Source organism: Erithacus rubecula, assembly GCF_903797595.1.
Source record: "Erithacus rubecula genome assembly, chromosome: 26".
NCBI lineage: Eukaryota > Metazoa > Chordata > Aves > Passeriformes > Muscicapidae > Erithacus > Erithacus rubecula.
Genome location: NC_136678.1, coordinates 4,397,993 through 4,415,167, shown reverse-complemented (window position 1 = coordinate 4,415,167; position 17,175 = coordinate 4,397,993). Strand labels below are relative to the sequence as shown.

The window sequence follows — 17,175 nt, the reverse complement described above, 5'->3', positions numbered from 1 at the left end:
TTAGGGGTTTTTTTGTATTTCCAAAGCAGGGGCTGTCCAGCGAGGGAGGTGACACCTCTGGGGTGTCCCTGATGCCAGGGGGACGCAGGTTTGGGGTTCCTCATTTATGGCTCTTCACCCACTCAGGGCATTGTCCCCATGGCATTCTCCATCCCTTCCCAGCGGGGCTTTTTTGGGATCCACATCCAATTCCAGCCCCTCCACACAGATCCAGGAGCGCCACAGGCTCGTCAAGGTCACATCCACAAAATCCCGGTTTTTTTTTCCCCATCATCCATCACTTTTTGGTAAAAAAAAACCTTTTCCCCCCTCCCTACCCACCCACCCCAAAATCCCACCGAACCCCCCAGAATCCATCCTCCCTCAGCATTCCAGGGGCGCCGCCTGCACCTCCACGGCCAGGAGGAGCCCCCGGGGCCGCAGGGGATAAACCACGCGCACGGGGCCGGCGGCGCCGAGCGAGCCCCGCCGGGACCCCGCGCACGCCGCCGCCCCCAGGAGCAGCAGGCACAGCAGCAGCGCCGTCACCAGCGTCCCCTGGCCCCAGGCCGTCCCCTGCGTGGCCTCTTTAGTCCTGGCTGTGACACAGGCCACCCTGACGGGCGCCGCCACCAAGGCGACGCGCAGGCACGCCCGGTACTCGGTGTCGGGGCGCAGGCGGGTGATGTTGAAGCTGTGAGTGCCCGCCGGGATCCTGGCCGAGCCCAGCCGCGAGCCCAGCGAGGAGCTGGCCCAGGTGAGGTTGGAGGAGACGGCGTTGAGGCTCGGCCGCCAGGCCAGCAGGACGTGGTGGGGCTGCACATCCACCACCAGCAGCTGCAGCTCGGCCTGGCCCAGCGGGAAGGAGCGGTTGACCAGCACGCGGACGCCGCGGGTGTCGGCGCCCAGCAGGTTGTGAGCCACGCACGTGTAGAGCCCGGCCTCGCCGAGCGCGATGCCGCGGATCTCCAGCGTCCCTTCCGAGTGCACCTTGAACTTCCCACCATCCCCGAACGGCAGCAGCTTCACCCCAGCTGGCGTCACCCAATAAATCTCCGGCTCGGGCTCCGCCAGCGCCCGGCAGTGCAGCGCCACGTCGGCCCCGAGCTGGGCGTCCAGGCGCGCCGGGATGCTGCGGGCGGAGATGAGCGGCAGGCACTGCTCCGTCATCTCGCGGAAGGGAACGTCGCGGATGTGGCGGCGCTGCAGGTCGGGGGGCTCGGCGCAGAGCGTGGACTGCGGCTCGATGAAGCGCACGCGGGGCCGGGTGCTGTTGACCCAGCGGATGACGCAGTCGCAGCGCAGCGGGTTGCCGTGGATGCTGATCTCCTGCAGGTTGGGCAGCGACTCCACCGTCTGCCGGTGCAAGGCACTTAGGGCGTTGTTGTTGAGCATCAGCGTCTCCAGCTGCGGAAGGTGCTGGAAGGCCTTGGGGTGGATGAAGGACAGCTTGGGGTTGTTGGTGACGTCCAGCTTGGTCAGCTCGGGGAGGTTGATGAGGGCGAATTGGTCGATGGACACCAGCTCGTCCATGTTGTTGAGGCCCAGCTCCTTGAGGTGCAGCATGTTGGTGAAGTCGCTCTGCTTGACCCTCTGCAGCGGGTTCTTGTTCAGATCCAGGAATTTCAGGCCTGGCACCTGCTGCAGAGCCCTCTTGGGGACATCAGCCAGCTTGTTGTCGTAGAAGGAGAGGCTCTCCAGGCTCCTCAACCCTTCCAGGGCGTAATCCGAGATCTCCCGCAGCTGCATCCCGGCCAGCACCAAACTCCGCAGGTTGCCCAGGGGCCGGAAATTCATGTCCAGGATGGCGTCCACCTTGTTCCCCCCGACCATGAGGATCTCCAGGCTGGGCAGCATCTGGAACCAGCGGCTGTCCAGCGTCCTCAGCAGGTTGGAGTTGAGGTGGAGCCGCAGGAGGCTGCCCAGGCCGGCGAAGGCGCGGGGGGCGATGCTGCGGAGCCGGTTGTGGTTCAGGTAGAGCTCCTGAAGATTCCCCAAACCCGGGAAGCTGCTGTCGGGCAGCTGGGTGAGCTGATTCTCCTCCAGGTGCAAGCTGAGCAGTTGGGGCATATTCCTGAGCCCGAAATCCCAGATATCAGAGAAGCTGTTCTGCGACAGATCCAGCTCGGACAGGTTCCTCAGGTAGCCCAGCTCGCCCTGCTCCAGCCTGGCGATGTTGTTGCTCTGCAGCAGCAGGGTCTGCGTGCCCTCGGGCAGCTCGGGGGGCACCGAGGTGATGAACAGGTCGTTGCAATCCACCGTGGCCGCCTCGCGGTAGGCGGAGCGCGGCGTGTACCAGGGCCGGATCTGGCAGACGCAGCGCGGGGGACACGCCACCCGCCAGGGCACCGTGGGCATGGCGCTGGCGGCCACCACGCACAGCAGGAGGCAGCTGGGCTGCAGGCCTCTCATTTTGGGCTGGAGAAGGTCACAGGGAGCATCCAGAGCTGGCCGCGGGCTGACAGCGGGGACGGCGAGGTGGGGACGGCGCCCGACGGGCGAGATGCTCCATGCGAGCCCCTGCAAGGGTCGGCCCCAAAACGGGAGCTCAGAGCGCTGGGGGCGCCTCAGGCAGAGCTGGGCCTCCTCTTCCTCCCCAAAGGAATCATTGCCGTGCTCAGCTGCATTTCTGGGCTCCTCCTCGAGGTCATTCCTGGAAAAATGGCAAAGTTGGGTTAGAGGAAGGTTTAGGTCGGTGAGGAACAAGGGGTGGGGACAAGGAACAGGTTGGAGAGGTAAAAACTTGAGCATGGGACCCCCAGAACCTTCAGTGCCCTCAAAACTGCCCAGCAAATCCATGAATTCCATTTTCTATCTGTGACATTCACTGTGCCCTCCCATCCCAGAAAATCTGGGTGGAATTATCCCATGGAATCTGCCCAGGATCCCCAACACCCTTCTAACAAATCCATTAATTCCACTTTATATCAGTGATTGAGCTGTGTGCTCCCATCCTGTGGGATCTGGGTGGAATTATCCCATGAAAACTGCTCAGGACCCTCGAGTTCTACTTTATATCCATGGCATTTTCTGTGCCCTCCCACCCCAAAAAATCTGGGTGGAATTACCCCATGGAATCTGCCCAGGACCCCCAGCAGTCCCTGGATCTGTGGCTGAGCAGAGCCAGAGCTGCAGATGTTAGGGATAATTATCCATGGAAATAATTATCCATGGGGATAATCTTCCTCCAGGCTCTGCTCCCTCCCCATCCTCCCCAGCTCTGAATTCCCCATGCAGGAGCTCCAGCCCCATTTGCAGCCCTCCAGTGGAATATTCCTTTGGGAAAATCATCCCCCAAAGCCCAGGAGTGCTCATGGTGAGGCTGGGATGGGTTTGAACCCCCCAGTTCCAATCCAGCCAGAGCCACCTTTGATTCCACGATTCCCTCCAGCTCTCCTGCCCCATGCTGACCCAAAATCCAACTTTTTCTTCCCTTAAAAGCCTCTCACCCAGCAGAGAAAAACAACAACTAAAAAACATTAAAAGAGTGGGAAAAGCAAAATTTCTGTTTTATCCCCGCTGTGCTCTCCCTGGAAAGGGCTCCTGAGCTGAATTTATTCCACATTGACTCCTCCTGGATCGATCCTGCTCTTTTCCCTCCTTTCCTGCTGCTTTTAAAGCAGCTCCTGCACCAACAGCACAGAAGGAAAGGATGGATCCATCGATTCCCACTTCCCTCTGATGCATCCACACCTTTCCTTTTAAGTGCTCCGGCGTTTTCATGTCTATAAAAGTCTCCAGCTGCTCAAAAATCTTTTCTCCTTTAAAAAAAATAATAAAAAGAGGAATTTTTGTGGGGTTTATTTCTTCAAGCTGTGAAGGAAAGTCTGGAAAACCTGGTTCCAGCCCTAGTTGTCCAGGGGAAAACCCAGCTCTGGTGGTTTGGTCCATAATTGGATTTTATATTTTTATCCCATTTTTGCCAGCTCAGGGCAGGGTGGCAGCACAGATGATGGGAGAATTCTTGGATATGGGAGAATCCAGGAGTTTTCTGGAGGATCTTGGAGAGAGCTGAGCTTGGGGCTCTTCTCCAGCTTCTCCATCTTTTCTGGATTGCCCAGTTTCATCTTCTCAACCTTCCCCAGTTTCTCCATCTTTTTAATCTTTTCTGGATTCCCCAGTTTCTCCATCTTCTCCATCCTGGGATATGTGGCTTCCTCAGTTTCTCCAACTTTTCCAGTTTTTCCATCTTCCTTGGCTTCTGCAGCTTCTCTGTTTTCCCCATAAAGGAGAAATACAGGGGAAAGGAAAAAATTAAAGGAAAAAGAAAAAGGAACAAAGGAAACTACAGGGCAAAAAGAAATAAAAAGGGAGGAAAGGAGGAATGAGGGGGCAAAGGAGAAATGAAGGGAAAAAGAAGAAATGAAAAAAGACAAAGGAGAAATGAAGAGAGAAATGAGAAGTGAAGGGATAAAGGAAAAATAAAGGGGAAAAGAAAAAATAAAGAAAAAGAAGAAATAAAAAGGGACAAAGGAGGAATAAAAGGATGAAGGAGAACTAAATAAAGGGACATGAGAAATTATTGGGAAAATAATAAATAAGGAAAAAAGAAGAAAAAAGAGACAGGAGAAATAAATAACGAGACAGAGGAGCAATAAATAAAGGGACAAAGGAGAAATGAGGGGAAAAGAAGAAATTAATAAAGGGAAAAAGAAAAAATAAAAGGGACAAAGAAAAACTAAATAAAGGGACAAAGAAGAAATTAAGGGAAAAGAAGAAATTAATAAAGGGGAAATGAAGAAATAAAAGGGATGAAGGAGAACAAAATAAAGGGACAGAGGAGAAATAAATAAAGGGACAAAGGAGAAATGAGGGGGAAAGAAGAAATTAATAAAAGGAAAAAAGAAGAAATTAAAGGGACAGAGGAGAACAAAAAAGGGACAGAGGAGAAATAAATAAAGGGACAAAGGAGAACTAAATAGAAGGGAAAAGAAGAAATAAAAGGGACAAAGGAGAACTAATTAAAAGGACAAAGAAGAAATGAAGGGAAAAAGAAGAAATTAATAAAGGGAAAATGAAGAAATAAAAAGGATGAAGGAGAAATAAATAAAAGGACAAAGCAGAACTAAATAAAAGGGAAAAGAAGAAATAAAAGGGACAAAGGAGAACTAAGTAAAGGGACAGAGAAGAAATGAAGGGAAAAAGAAGAAATTAATAAAGGGAAAATGAAGAAATAAAAAGGATGAAGGAGAAATAAATAAAGGGACAAAGGAGAACTAAATAAAAGGGAAAAGAAGAAATAAAAGGGACAAAGGAGAACTAAGTAAAGGGACAGAGAAGAAATGAAGGGAAAAAGAAGAAATTAATAAAGGGAAAATGAAGAAATAAAAAGGAGGAAGGAGAAATAAATAAAAGGACAAAGCAGAACTAAATAAAAGGGAAAAGAAGAAATAAAAGGGACAAAGGAGAACTAATTAAAGTGACAAAGAAGAAATAAATGAAGGGGCAGAGGGCCCCGAACGGCGCCGCTCGCCCTCATCTGTATGCCCGGGGCGAGCCCGCGGCCCCGCGGCTCCACGGCAACGGCGGAGGGAGAATTCCCAGAAATTCCCGACGGTTCTGCTGCTCGGGTCGGGGCAGGGATGTTCCCGGTGGATGTGACGGGATGGGAGGGTTTTCTTGGGATATGAAAACTCCTGAGAGAGTTTTCCTGGAATTTGAATTTTTCTGGAATAGGAGGGTTTTCCTGGGATATGAGGATTTTCCTGGAATATGAAAACTGAGTTTTCCTGGAATTTGAGTTTTTCTGGAGTAGGATGGTTTTCCTGGGATATGAGGGTTTTCCTGGGATGCGAGAATTTTCCTGGGATATGAAAACTGAGTTTTCCTGGAATTTGAGGTTTTCTGGAGTAGGAGGGTTTTCCTGTGATACAAGGATTTTCCTGGAATATGAAAACTGAGTTTTCCTGGAATTTGAGTTTTTCTGAAGTAGGAGGGTTTTCTTGGGATATGAGGGTTTTCCTGGGATGTGAGAATTTTCCTGGGATATGAAAACTGAGTTTTCCTGGAATTTGAGGTTTTCTGGAATAGGAGGGTTTTTCCTGGAATTTGAGGTTTTCTGGAGTAGGAGGCTTTTCCTGGGATACAAGGATTTTCCTAGAATATGAAAACTCCTGAGAGAGTTTTCCTGGAATTTGAGTTTTTCTGGAATAGGATGGTTTTCCTGGGATGCGAGGATTTTCCTGGAATATGAAAACTCCTGAGAGAGTTTTCCTGGAATTTGAGTTTTTCTGGAGTAGGAGGGTTTTCCTAAGATACGAGGGTTTTTTTCCTTGAATATCAGAGTTTTCTTGGGATGTTTTCTGCTTTTTCGTGGGATGGGAGGGTATCCCTGGAATCTGAGAGTTTTATTGGGATGGGAGAGTTTCCTGGAAAATGAGTTTTCCTGGATAGGAGGGTTTTCCTGGAATACAAGGGTTTTCCTGGAATATGAGATTTTTCCTGAGACAGGAGTGTGTTCCTGAAATAAGGGGATGTTCTGAAATACAAGAGTTTTCTTGGGATATGAGACTTTTCCTAGGATGGAGGCCGTTCCTGAGATGGATGAATTTTCCTGGAATATGAGAATTTTCCTGGAATATGAATCTGTTTCTAGAATAAGGATTTTTCCGGGAATACAAGGATTTTCCTGGGACACCAGGTCATTCCCACCCCCTTCCCTTCATCTTCACCCCACGGGACAACCACATCCCCACTCCTGTCCCCGTGTGCATCCTCCAGCTGCCATTTCGGGATATTATCCCCTAAAAAAAAACCCCAAAAAACCATTTACACGAGACGGGAGCACCTGGCAAAATCCCTCCGAGGTCTGAGCCGGGATTTCTGCCGGGAAAAGCGGCTTTGGAAGCACTGCCTTGGAGCAGTTCCCAGCGCCAGGGGGGTGCCTTTAGACGGGATTTGGGAAAAATTCCTTCCCCACGAGGGTGGCGGGACCCTGGCACAGCTTTCCCCATCCCTGGAGGTGCCCAGGGCAGGGTTTGGATCCAGCAGAATCCGCTCCAAACCCATCACCACCATCCCCAGCCCTTTCTCCCCTCGCTTAATCCTTGTTTTGTGCGCAGGGATGGGATTTATTTTCTTTTTCTCCCCCATCCTCCTGCATCTCGGCGGGCAGGGAGGGCGATAACGCGATTCCTGTTTTTGCTGCTTGTCTGGGAGGCAGCCAGGAGATAAAAACGCAGCCGCCGCTTATCTCGGTGCTTCTCGGCCGGGTTTTAATGAGCAGAGCTGGGAAATCAGCCTGGGCTGCTCATCCTGGCGCTTCCAGCCTCTGGGAGTGTTGTTTCGCCTCTGGAATTGTTGCCTTGACTCTGCAATTGTTGCCTGGGCTCTGGAATTGTTCTCTCAGCTCTGGAATTGTTGTCTCAGCTCTGAAATTATTGTTTTGCCTCTGGAATTCTTGTCTAAGCTCTGGAATTGCTCTCTCAGCTCTGGAATTGTTCTCTCAGCTCTGGAATTTTCTCTCAGGTCTGGAATTGGTGTTCCAGCTCTGGAATTGTTGTTCCAGCTCTGGAATTGTTGTTTTGCCTCTGGAATTGTTGTTTTGCCTCTGGAATTGTTGTTCCAACTCTGAAATTGTTGTTTCAGCTCTGGAATTGTTGTTCTAACTCTGGAATTGTTCTCTCAGCTCTGGAATTATTGTTTTGTCTCTGGGATTGTTGTTCCAGCTCTGGAATTGTTCTCTCAGGTCTGGAATTGTTGTTCCAGCTCTGGAATTGTTGTTCCAACTCTGAAATTGTTGTTTCAGCTCTGGAATTGTTGTTTTAACTCTGGAATTGTTCTCTCAGTTCTGGAATTGTTGTTCCAGCTCTGGAATTGTTCTCTCAGCTCTGGAATTATTGTTTTGTCTCTGGGATTGTTGCTCCAGCTCTGGAATTGTTGTCTCAGCTCTGAAATTATTGTTTTGACTCTGGAATTCTTGTCTCAGCTCTGGAATTGTTCTCTCAGCTCTGGAATTGTTGTCTCAGCTCTGGAATTGTTGTTTTGCCTCTGAGATTGGTGTTCCAGCTCTGGAATTGTTCTCTCAGCTCTGGAATTGTTCTCTCAGCTCTGGAATTGTTATTCCAGGGATTTTCCCAGCCTTTCTCCTTCCTCAGCTTGGAAAAAAATCAGCTGGGAAACCTGAAATCCACGATTTTCAGCCAGGAAATCTCAAATCCATGATTTTCACCTGGGAAAATTCAAATCCCTGATTTTCAGCTGGGAAATCTGAAATCCACGATTTTCTACCTGAGAAATCTCAAATCCATGATTTTCAACTTGAGGCTATCTCATTTTATCCCCGAGCCTCAGGCTGTGTGGTTAACTGGAGCATTTGGAATTGCCCAAATTCCACGGGGAAAAAAGCTGATCAGAAAAATCCAGGACTGGGGAGATGGAATTTTAGCTGGATTGTCCTTCCCTCTGGAAAATCCAGGTTTTTAACCCCCCCCCGAGCCTCGCTGGGCTGCAGCTCTCTGCATTTTTGGGAGCAGCTCCAGCACCTGGCAGCGACTCTGGGCTGCAGCAGGAGCTGAACTCTGGCTGTGCCTGCAGATCCCAAATCCCACAGTTCCAACAGTAAATCCAGAACATTCCAGGCAGAAATTATGGGTATTCATCTCCCTGCCACTTTTTTTTTTTTTCTTTTTTTTTTTTATATATATATAATGTGTTTTGCTGAGCCTTGGTTCGTTTTTCCTCTCACATGAGACCAATTCCCTGGAATTTCCCAATCCAGGCAGGAGAGGTCGCAGGTGAATTCCCAGAATATCCCGAATATTCCCCTTATGCCACACGCCCTTCCCGGCTGTTGCTGCCTCATTTTTCCAGAGCCATCCCCGGGATTTCCTTCCTGAGGGATAATTTGGAGCCTTTCAGCCTCTCCAAGGCATCGCTGGAGATTCCAAATCGATCTCCCAGAGAGATTCGGGATTCCCTAAACATCCCAGAAAAAGTTCAGGATTCTCTGAGCATCCCAGAGAGATTTGGGATTCCCTGAGCATCCCAGAGAGATTTTGGGATTCCCTGAGCATCCCAAAGAAATCCAGGATTCTCTGAACATCCCAGAGTGATCCCGGATTCCCTGAGCATCCCAGAAAAAGTTCGGGATTCCCTGAGCATTCCAAAGAAATCCAGGATTCCCTGAAAATCCCAGAGAGGTTTGGGATTCCCCGAGTATCCCGGAGAGATTTGGTGACAAAGGACGAGCTGTGACAGATCCGGACGCACGAACACGACCCTGAAATTCAACTTTTGTCAGCTCTGGGATCCGGAACACACCAGGAATTCCCGGGAAAACGCCGCGGGATGCCAGAGGGACGGCGGGACCGAGGGAGCAGGAGCGAGACGGAATCGCTGAGCCTTCATTAGGGCAAATTAAAACCGGGAGCGGGATGACAATTGCAATTAGCGAGCCGTTAATTGTTCTCCCGCGGATCGGGGGAATTAATTGTGCTCGGTCCCAGGTGGGGCCGGGATCGGGCACGGGTCGGGAATGCAGCTCCAGGAATTGGGAATGCAGCTCCAGGAATTGGGGATGCAGCCCCGGGAATTGGGGATGCAGCTCCAGGAACTGGGGATGCAGCTCCAGGAATTGGGGATGCAGCTCCGGGAATAGGAATGCGGCTCCGGGAATTGGAAATGCAGCTCCGGGAATTGGGAATGCAGCTCCAGGAACTGGGAATGCAGCTCCAGGAATTGGGGAATGCAGCTCCGGGAACTGGGGATGCAGCTCCGGGAATTGGGGATGCAGCCCCGGGAACTGTGGAATGCAGCTCCAGGAGTTGGAGCTGGAGATGATTCCAGGGTCAGAGCTGGGAATTCTGTCCTGAGGGGCCGGGAATTGTCAACTCTGCCTGCGGGATCCATCCCATGGATCCCATCCCATTCCTTTCCCTGAAGTTGCTGTGGGATTTTGTTGGTAATCAGGCCGGGTTTTTCCATCTGGGATATTCAGGACCCGCATCCTGCTGGAAAATCCCTCTCTGGGATGCAGGGAGGGCTCAGCCCCGCCAGAATTCCCTGAACCCGGCGCTGCTCCATGCGGGGCACACCGGGACAGCGCTGGGTCATTCCCTGTGACCTTCCCAGCGGATCCGCTTCCCGGCGGGAACCATCGATAATTAATTCCTCATTAACGCCGCCTCATTTGCGGAGCAGCTCCGCCCAAACCTCCCTCTCCTTTCCAAGGGCAGCGGGATGGGGACAGGGCATTCCTGGGAATGTCAAAGCTCCCAAATCCCAAATTTTTCCATAAATTTTGGGATCCAAAAGACACAGAGGCCGAGGGAGCGGATCACAAGCGATCTATTCCCACTGGAAACGCTGGAGACGGCGGCTCCCGACATTCCAGGATCCTGGATGGGGTGGAAAAAAAACTCCCAGCCCCAAATCCAGAGGCTGGGAATGGCCGGGGGCTGATCCAGCGCGGCCCCCTCGGGGTATTTTGGGAAGAAATCTTCCTCCAGCGCGGCGTTGGTGTGGAATTCCCTGCCCAGGGATAAATCAGGCTCCTTAAAATTCCTCCAGGCAGGGAGGGAGGGGGAATCCGGGTTATTAAAAGTGGAGAAAAAAAAAAAAACAAAACCGGGAATGATTCCCTGGGTGAGGTTAAATCCTAACCCGTGGTGGGAGCGCTCCTGTTGTTTCTCCAGAGGTTCCTGGGGTTGGGAAAAATGTTCCTGCGGCTCATTGCTATTGCTGGAGGTGGGAATGCTGCACAGGGAAGAGGCTGGAGAGGGCTGGAAAACCGGGAATTTCACTTTAAAACCGGGAATTTCACTGGAAAATTGGAAATTTTGCTGCAGAACTGGGAATCTCATTGGAGAACTGGGAATTTTGCTGGGCTCTTCCTGCTTCCAATTTTTTTATCTCTCCATCCATGGATGAAACTGCTCCTTCCCGAGGGAAGGGAGGCAGGGATGGGGCAGCGATTGATGGATTTCCAGGGATGGGCGTTGGGATCACAAAGATCAGGGAGATCCCCAGGGCTGCTCCCATGGAATTCCAGTTTGGGATGGCACCTGTGGGATCAGAGCCATTCCTAATCCCAGGGAAACCTCTCCCGGTTTTTTCCCTGGAGCATTTTAACCTCCTTGGATGCCGGGAGTGACCAAACCCTGGAATCACATCCCAGCCGTGTCTGGATCCGGGATTCTCCTGGGAGAGCCGATCCCGCCCTGCCTCTGGAATTCCACAAGGACACGAGGCCCCGCTGGCCCAGCTCCCAATTCCCAACAAATTCCAACTCTGGAATTCCGGCCGCAGGTCAGGACGGAAAGGAGGGAACCTCCAGCAGTAAAAAAAATAAAAAGCGGGAAAAATCCAAATCCAGGCTTTTCAAGGGAATCCAACCCCGTCAGGGAAGAGGAACAACCTCCAGCATCCCCCCCCAAAAATAAAAAAATCCGTGGATCGGCGCGGATGCCAAGGAGTCGCTCGGAATCCTAAGGAAAATGTACGGTTGCCATGGCGACTGCCAGGCTCGGCTCCGGGGCGCGGAGCGGATCCGTGGGATGGAGGCGAATCCCTCTGGAAGCGCCGGGAGAGGCTCGGGGAGCTGCGGAGGGGATGGGGCAGCGCTGTTTTCATGGGATTTGGGGGATTTTCCAGCGGGATGGGGTGGGAAAACCTTCCTTGATTCCCAGCAAATTCCATTTCCAGTTTATCTGGAATGGAATCATCCCACTGAGAGCCGGGAGAGGAGGGAAAGGGAATTAATCAATAGAGGGAAAACTGGGATGAGCTGAGGGGAGCTGGAGGCTGGAATGGCCCTGGAGCAGGAGGGAAAAGCTTTGGAGCATCCGGGCTGCTCATCCCACTCATTCCCAGGGAAAAATCCCTCAGTTTCCAGGGATTCGGCAATAGGAACCAGGAAAACCTGGAAAATGCAGCAGGAAAAGCTGATCCCTGTCCCCACAGACCTCGAGGGCTCCTGATGGAACCAAATCCGCTTCCCAAATCAATTTCCCAACACGAGTGTGGGCACAGCAGGAGAAATTCCCGCTTTCCTATCTTTTTAGCATTTTGGGAATTCCAGGAAAAACCGGGGAAAATCGATGGCCAAGCCAGGGAGGACAACCCTGCCCAAGGAAGCGGGAAATTAAAATTCCCAAAAAGGATTTTACAGGGGAAAAAGGATCCAAGGAATTATTGAAGATCCATAAAAACAGCTGGGAAATGACGTTGAAATCCATTTTTTAACAAGAATTCCATGGAAAGGGAATTCCAGTGGGGGATTTCAGTGAATTCAGGGAAGGACTGACCCTGATTCTGCCCCTCGCTGCTTCCAAAGGGACGAATCCTGAGAATTCTGGGAATTGGGGAATGCGGGAACTTCCCAGAGCCGGGATTGGAACAACCCATCCCGGGAGCTCGTGGGAGTTGGGAAAAGTGACTCAGAAATGAGAACGAGCTCAGAATTTTCCATGGAATCCAAACATTCCTGGGAAAAGCGCGGCTCCGCAGCAATTTGCAAATCAGGATCAAAGCCGCCGCCCTTTTTCCTCGGGGTTTGTTTTTTATTTTATTTTTTTGGGGGATTTCAAGGCGAGGGAGAGGCTTTGATGAGGCATCAAACGCTGCTTTGAGCAGCCAAAATATTCCTTGAAATTGAAGGATCATCTTGGAAAGGGCGACAACCACCCGATGGAAAAGCTTTGGAAAAGCTTCTCCTGGCACAGGCTGAATCGGCTCATTTTTAATGGATCATAAATGGGAAAAATCCCTTTTCTCTCCTCTTTTCCAGGTAGACAGAATTTGTTTTTTTAATCCTTTTTTCCCCTCTCTTTATTCCCAAAGGTCCTGCTGGGAATCAAGGAAGCAAAGCTGCTTTTTTTTTTTCCTTCCTGTAAAATATCTGGAGCCGTCTCCTCTGATCCTTTGGGAAAAGCTGGTTAAGATGCAAAAACCCCTTTTCCTGCTGATTCCAAATTGCTAATTTAAAATTCCTTATTAAAGCCTCTCTCTTCCCGAAAAACCTATTTTTTGCCCCCCAGCCTGGATTCTCCTCGTTTTGGCCACCGGGAAGGACAAAGCCCCGACCCTCAAATTTCACCTGGGATTGATTATTTTTTTTAGGATCGTTCTAAATTCCATTAAAAATGGGATTTTAACAGAGACTGGGAGCCTGGAGAGGGTCAGGAAGATCCAGGATCATTCCTGGATGGAAAACCTGGCCTTAACTCCAAGCAGAGCTGGTGAATAATTATTTATCCCGAACAATTTATCCTGAATAATTTATGGATCAAGTCTGGGTGAGAAGAGCCTCAGACTTCAGTCCCAATTAAGGCCTTTGTGAATTGTCTGGGAACGGATCCCAATTTTTCCCATATTTATTTGTTTCCTGGGATTGCTCTCCAAACAGAGCCGCTCATAATTCCAGCTTTTCCCGAGTGTTTGCAAACAGCTCCCACCGCCAGGATTTTGGGGGTTTTCCAGCCCCTATCCCACCTTGGAATTGTGGGAATTTTCCATGGAAATGATCCCCAAGAACTCTTGGCTGGATGGAGAGGGGACAGCAAAACCTCCTGAGGTGGTTTTCCCAAAAAATCCTAAAATTCAGCCGCTAGATCTGCCTTTTCCTAAGGTTTCCATAAATTAATGGATGTCTTGGAATGCTGCTGGGCATTCCAGAGGCTGCCTGGGTTCTGGATAAATGGATGCTGGAAGTTTATCCAGGTTTGTCTCCCAGTTCAGGAGCAGCGATCCCAATCCCAAAATTCCATCCCAAAATCCCAGTGAGGGGCTTTATCCAGAAGGAACGCTCCCAAATTTCAGGAGTTTTAAACTCATCCCAATTTCCTGCTTATCCCGGTGCCCTGATGGGAAACAGCGGCTGGGATTGGAATTCTCCTTCTGAATTGAGCTGGGAATTATTCCCTTGGGAATAATCCCATAAAACCAAAGTCAGGGGGAGAAATTCCAGCCCTGATTCCAGAGCCTGGAACCTTGGGGTTGGGAAGGGACAGTGGGAACAGCTCCTGCATGTCCTGGGAAAAGGATTTGGGAGCAAAAGGGGCGGGGTGGTGACGAATTTTTGTGTCCTGGGACATTGGGAATGTTATCCCATGGAATCCCACGGGGAAGAGGCATTAGGGTGATCCAGGAGAAAATCTGGGAATAAGGGGGCAGAGCCGCGTGTTTGGGATTCCCCTGGACAATTCCAGCATCCCCCCAATCCCTGTTCTAGCCAGGAAATCCAGGATCGCATCCCTAAAAGGCAGGGAGGAGTTTTTCCAGTTTATCCAGTAGCAGGGATGGTCCCGGAGCCGCCAAGAGAAGGAGCCACGGCTGGAGCCTCTGGAATCGAGATTCCATGGGAATCCGAAATTCCATGGGAATAGGAACAGCTCCTCCGAAGCCTCGAGGGGCGATTCCAGCTCAACAAACACAGCTTTTTCTTCTTTCTTTCTTTTTTTTTTTTTTTTTTTTTTTTTTTTTTTTTTTTGGAAAAGCGAATTCCTGCAGCTCCACAGCTGCGCTGAGGCAGGATGGGGTCGGGATGGGGTTGGATCGGGGTCCTACAGAATTCCCGAACCTTTTCCCTGTGCCAGAGGGATCCCGCGGGCTCTGGGCACGGCTCAGCTCCCAGGATGGGAAGAGAGATCCCATCAAAGGGAAGGATCGGGAATGGGAAGGGACATCCCACATAAAGGGAAGGGTCGGGAATGGAAAGGAGGAGCAGAGGCCGCTCCCGGCCCTCAGCCCCCGATCCTGCTCTGCCACCTCCAGCGGTGCCAGCAGGTGACAAAGCCGCTCCCACCGCCCGCAGAGGGGACACAGAGAGCCAGAAATTCCAGGAAAAAGCCTCAGCAGGGCAGGATCGGATCCTCCGGCACAGAGAGCCAGGGAGATGCTGCCCCACGTCCACGGGAGTGGCCTGAGGCACATCCCAGGACAATCCCCAGGACAGGGGAATCGTGTCCTGAGCCCCCTCGTGTCCCCGCAGGGGTGAGGGAGGCAGGAGGAGCCTTTCCCATCGCAGCTTTTCCAGGGGCTCTGCCCGCAGGATCGGGGCTCCGGGGGAGGCAGGGCTGGGTCCTGGCTCGGCACCAGCGCCGCGTCCCGAGGAGGAAGACAGGGAAGGGACAAGGAGGGGGACAGAGGTGACACCCGCGGTCACATCCAGGCCGGAGGAAGCGAATCCCGGTGCCCAGGAGCGATGGCAGCGCCCACCTGCAGCTCCCGGCCGAAGCATCCCTGCAAACGCCGCTCCCGGGGGCTTTTCCCGGCTCCCGGGGGCTTTTCCCGGCTCCCGGGGGCTCTTCCCAGCCCCGAGCTCGCCCCTCTCCCTCCGGGGTCTCACTGGGACCAGCCCCGCCTGTCCAGGGGCATCTCCAGCTCCTCCTGGCTGGCTCCAATCCCTTTTTCCAGGCTCTGGGAGAAGCCAGGGGAGGCGGCCAGGGCCGGGCTGAGGCCGGAGAGGCGAGGGCAGCTCTGGCTCTGGCGCACACGGAGCTCGGAGCGGCTCGGGAGGATCCCGGGGCTCTCCGGGCTGGCAGGGCAGGGCAGGGCTGGCACAGGGACCCGGGCACTGCGGCCGCGGCGGGGAGGGGCAGGGCTGGGCGGCGGGGGGAGGTAAACACGGCAGCGGCACGGAAAGCAGGGAAATGGCATTAAAATGACACCAAAACCACACCAAAACCACACCCACGGCTGCTGCCGACGTGTCCTTTGCCGTCACCTTTGCTGTCCCCCTCTCCTGGGCTGGCTGTCCCCTCCCCGGGGCGGCCGAGCTCGGTGCCCGCAGGTGAAGGAGGCTGGGCAGGAGCCCAGGGATCGCGCTGTTGATGGATTTCACTGCCAATGTCCCTCCCGTCACAATTTCCGCGTCGCTCGGGCACTGAGGGGTTATGCCGGGAAGCGCCGCTCCCGCCTTGGATCGCATCCTGCCAGCATCCCTGGATTCCAGCCCGCCGGCGGCTCCGTGACCAGCGCATCACCCCCCATTCCCCCTCCGCGGGGATCCGCTCCATCCCAGAGGAGATTCCAGGAGCGGGAATTCAGCTTCCCCGCACCTGGAACCTCCCCGGCTCCTCCCGTGCCCTTATCCCTCCCGGTAGCCACCACTCTCGCTTCATTCCCTTTTTCCCCCACCCCTTTTCTCTCCAAACGCACCATTTCTCCTCAAATCCACTCCACGGAGGGGGGAAAGCAAAGCTCTGAATGGGAAAAAAACAATCCCGGCCAAACTGCCGAGACACCAGCTCGTGCTGCAGAGCCCAGGATCCAAAAGCCCCCCCGGCCAAAACCCCAACCACGGCGGTGGCCCCAACTCACCCTCCGAGTCTGTCCCCGTCCCCCGGCGCCGCGTCACCGCCTGCCACCCTCGCCACAGCTGCCCGCAATCTGGCAGACAAAAGGCGGGTGGCTTTGGAGCTGTCACCGCTGGCGGGTCCGTCCTTGTGGCTCAGGACGGGGACAGGGCCAGCAGGACCCTGCGGGCCGCGCTGACCCTCAGGGTGGAGGCGGCGGGGGGAGAGCGCTTCACCCTTGGCTCGCCCGGCGCCTTTGCAGCCGCACAATCCCCGCTCCCCTCCTCTCCCTCCCTCCTCCTCCTCCTCTTCCTCCTCCCTTCTCCCCTCCCTCCCCAATCCTCCTCCTCCTCACTCCAGCCTTGTCGCCACGACGTGCCACCCACCCGCGGCAGCTCCTGCCGGCTGCGCTTTAACCCCTGCGGCTCCGGCAGCAGCCGCGGCCTCTCCCGGGGGATGTTCCCGAGGGATGGAAACGTTCCCGAGGGATGGAAACGCTCCCGGGGATGCTGAGCCGGCCCTCGGCATCCGCAGTGCCCCCGCTGCGCCATCGCCGTCCCCTCCCGCAGGCCGGGCTGGCCCGGGGGCTGTGGGGATGCCTGGGAGGGGAGGGGGGCACTCGGTGGATTTGGGATTTGTGTCCCAATTCTTCTACCCATCGGGATTTCTTGGCATTTCCAAAGATCCGCGCGGCCCCGCCGGCCCCGTGTCCCCCCCCCCCAAGGGGGCAGCGCAGACCCCGAGGTGTTCCCAGCTCGGTTCCCAAGCAGGACACGCTGCCGGTGGCTCGTTTTCTCCAAAAAATGATGTTCGGGGACTCTAACCCTTGGAAAAACTGGGGAAAATCTGCCTTTTGCTCTGGAGCGAGCAGAGGTCCCACTGTGTCACCCAGAGGTGGAGATGGAGACCCCACCCACGGTTACACCCAAGGTGACACGGGGACAAGGAGCTGTCGGCCGCC

The 17,175-nt window shown here is 53.3% G+C and overlaps 1 protein-coding gene across 2 annotated transcripts; it reads right to left on the bottom strand.

The window, feature by feature from the left end:
* Positions 1-306: 306 nt before the first annotated feature.
* Positions 307-16,491, bottom strand: LRRN2 (leucine rich repeat neuronal 2). 2 transcript variants are annotated; one of them, XM_079327008.1, is made up of 2 exons: positions 16,240-16,491; positions 307-2,632 (listed from the first exon to the last, which is right to left on the bottom strand). In XM_079327008.1, the coding sequence occupies exon 2, from the start codon at positions 2,389-2,391 to the stop codon at positions 364-366; it is 2,028 nt and encodes a 675-aa protein (XP_079183134.1). In that variant the 5' UTR covers positions 2,392-2,632; positions 16,240-16,491; the 3' UTR covers positions 307-363. The 2 variants fall into 2 exon arrangements, 1 of the variants encoding a protein (XP_079183134.1); XR_013776854.1 differs by lacking the exon at positions 16,240-16,491 and adding an exon at positions 3,673-4,018 and having other exon boundaries at positions 2,546-2,632.
* Between the last annotated feature and the right edge of the window lie 684 nt (positions 16,492-17,175).

Bases quoted from the DNA above. Each gene is read 5' to 3' on its own strand.
- LRRN2 (XM_079327008.1), bottom strand. From the start codon at position 2,391: ATGAGAGGCCTGCAGCCCAGCTGCCTCCTGCTGTGCGTGGTGGCCGCC.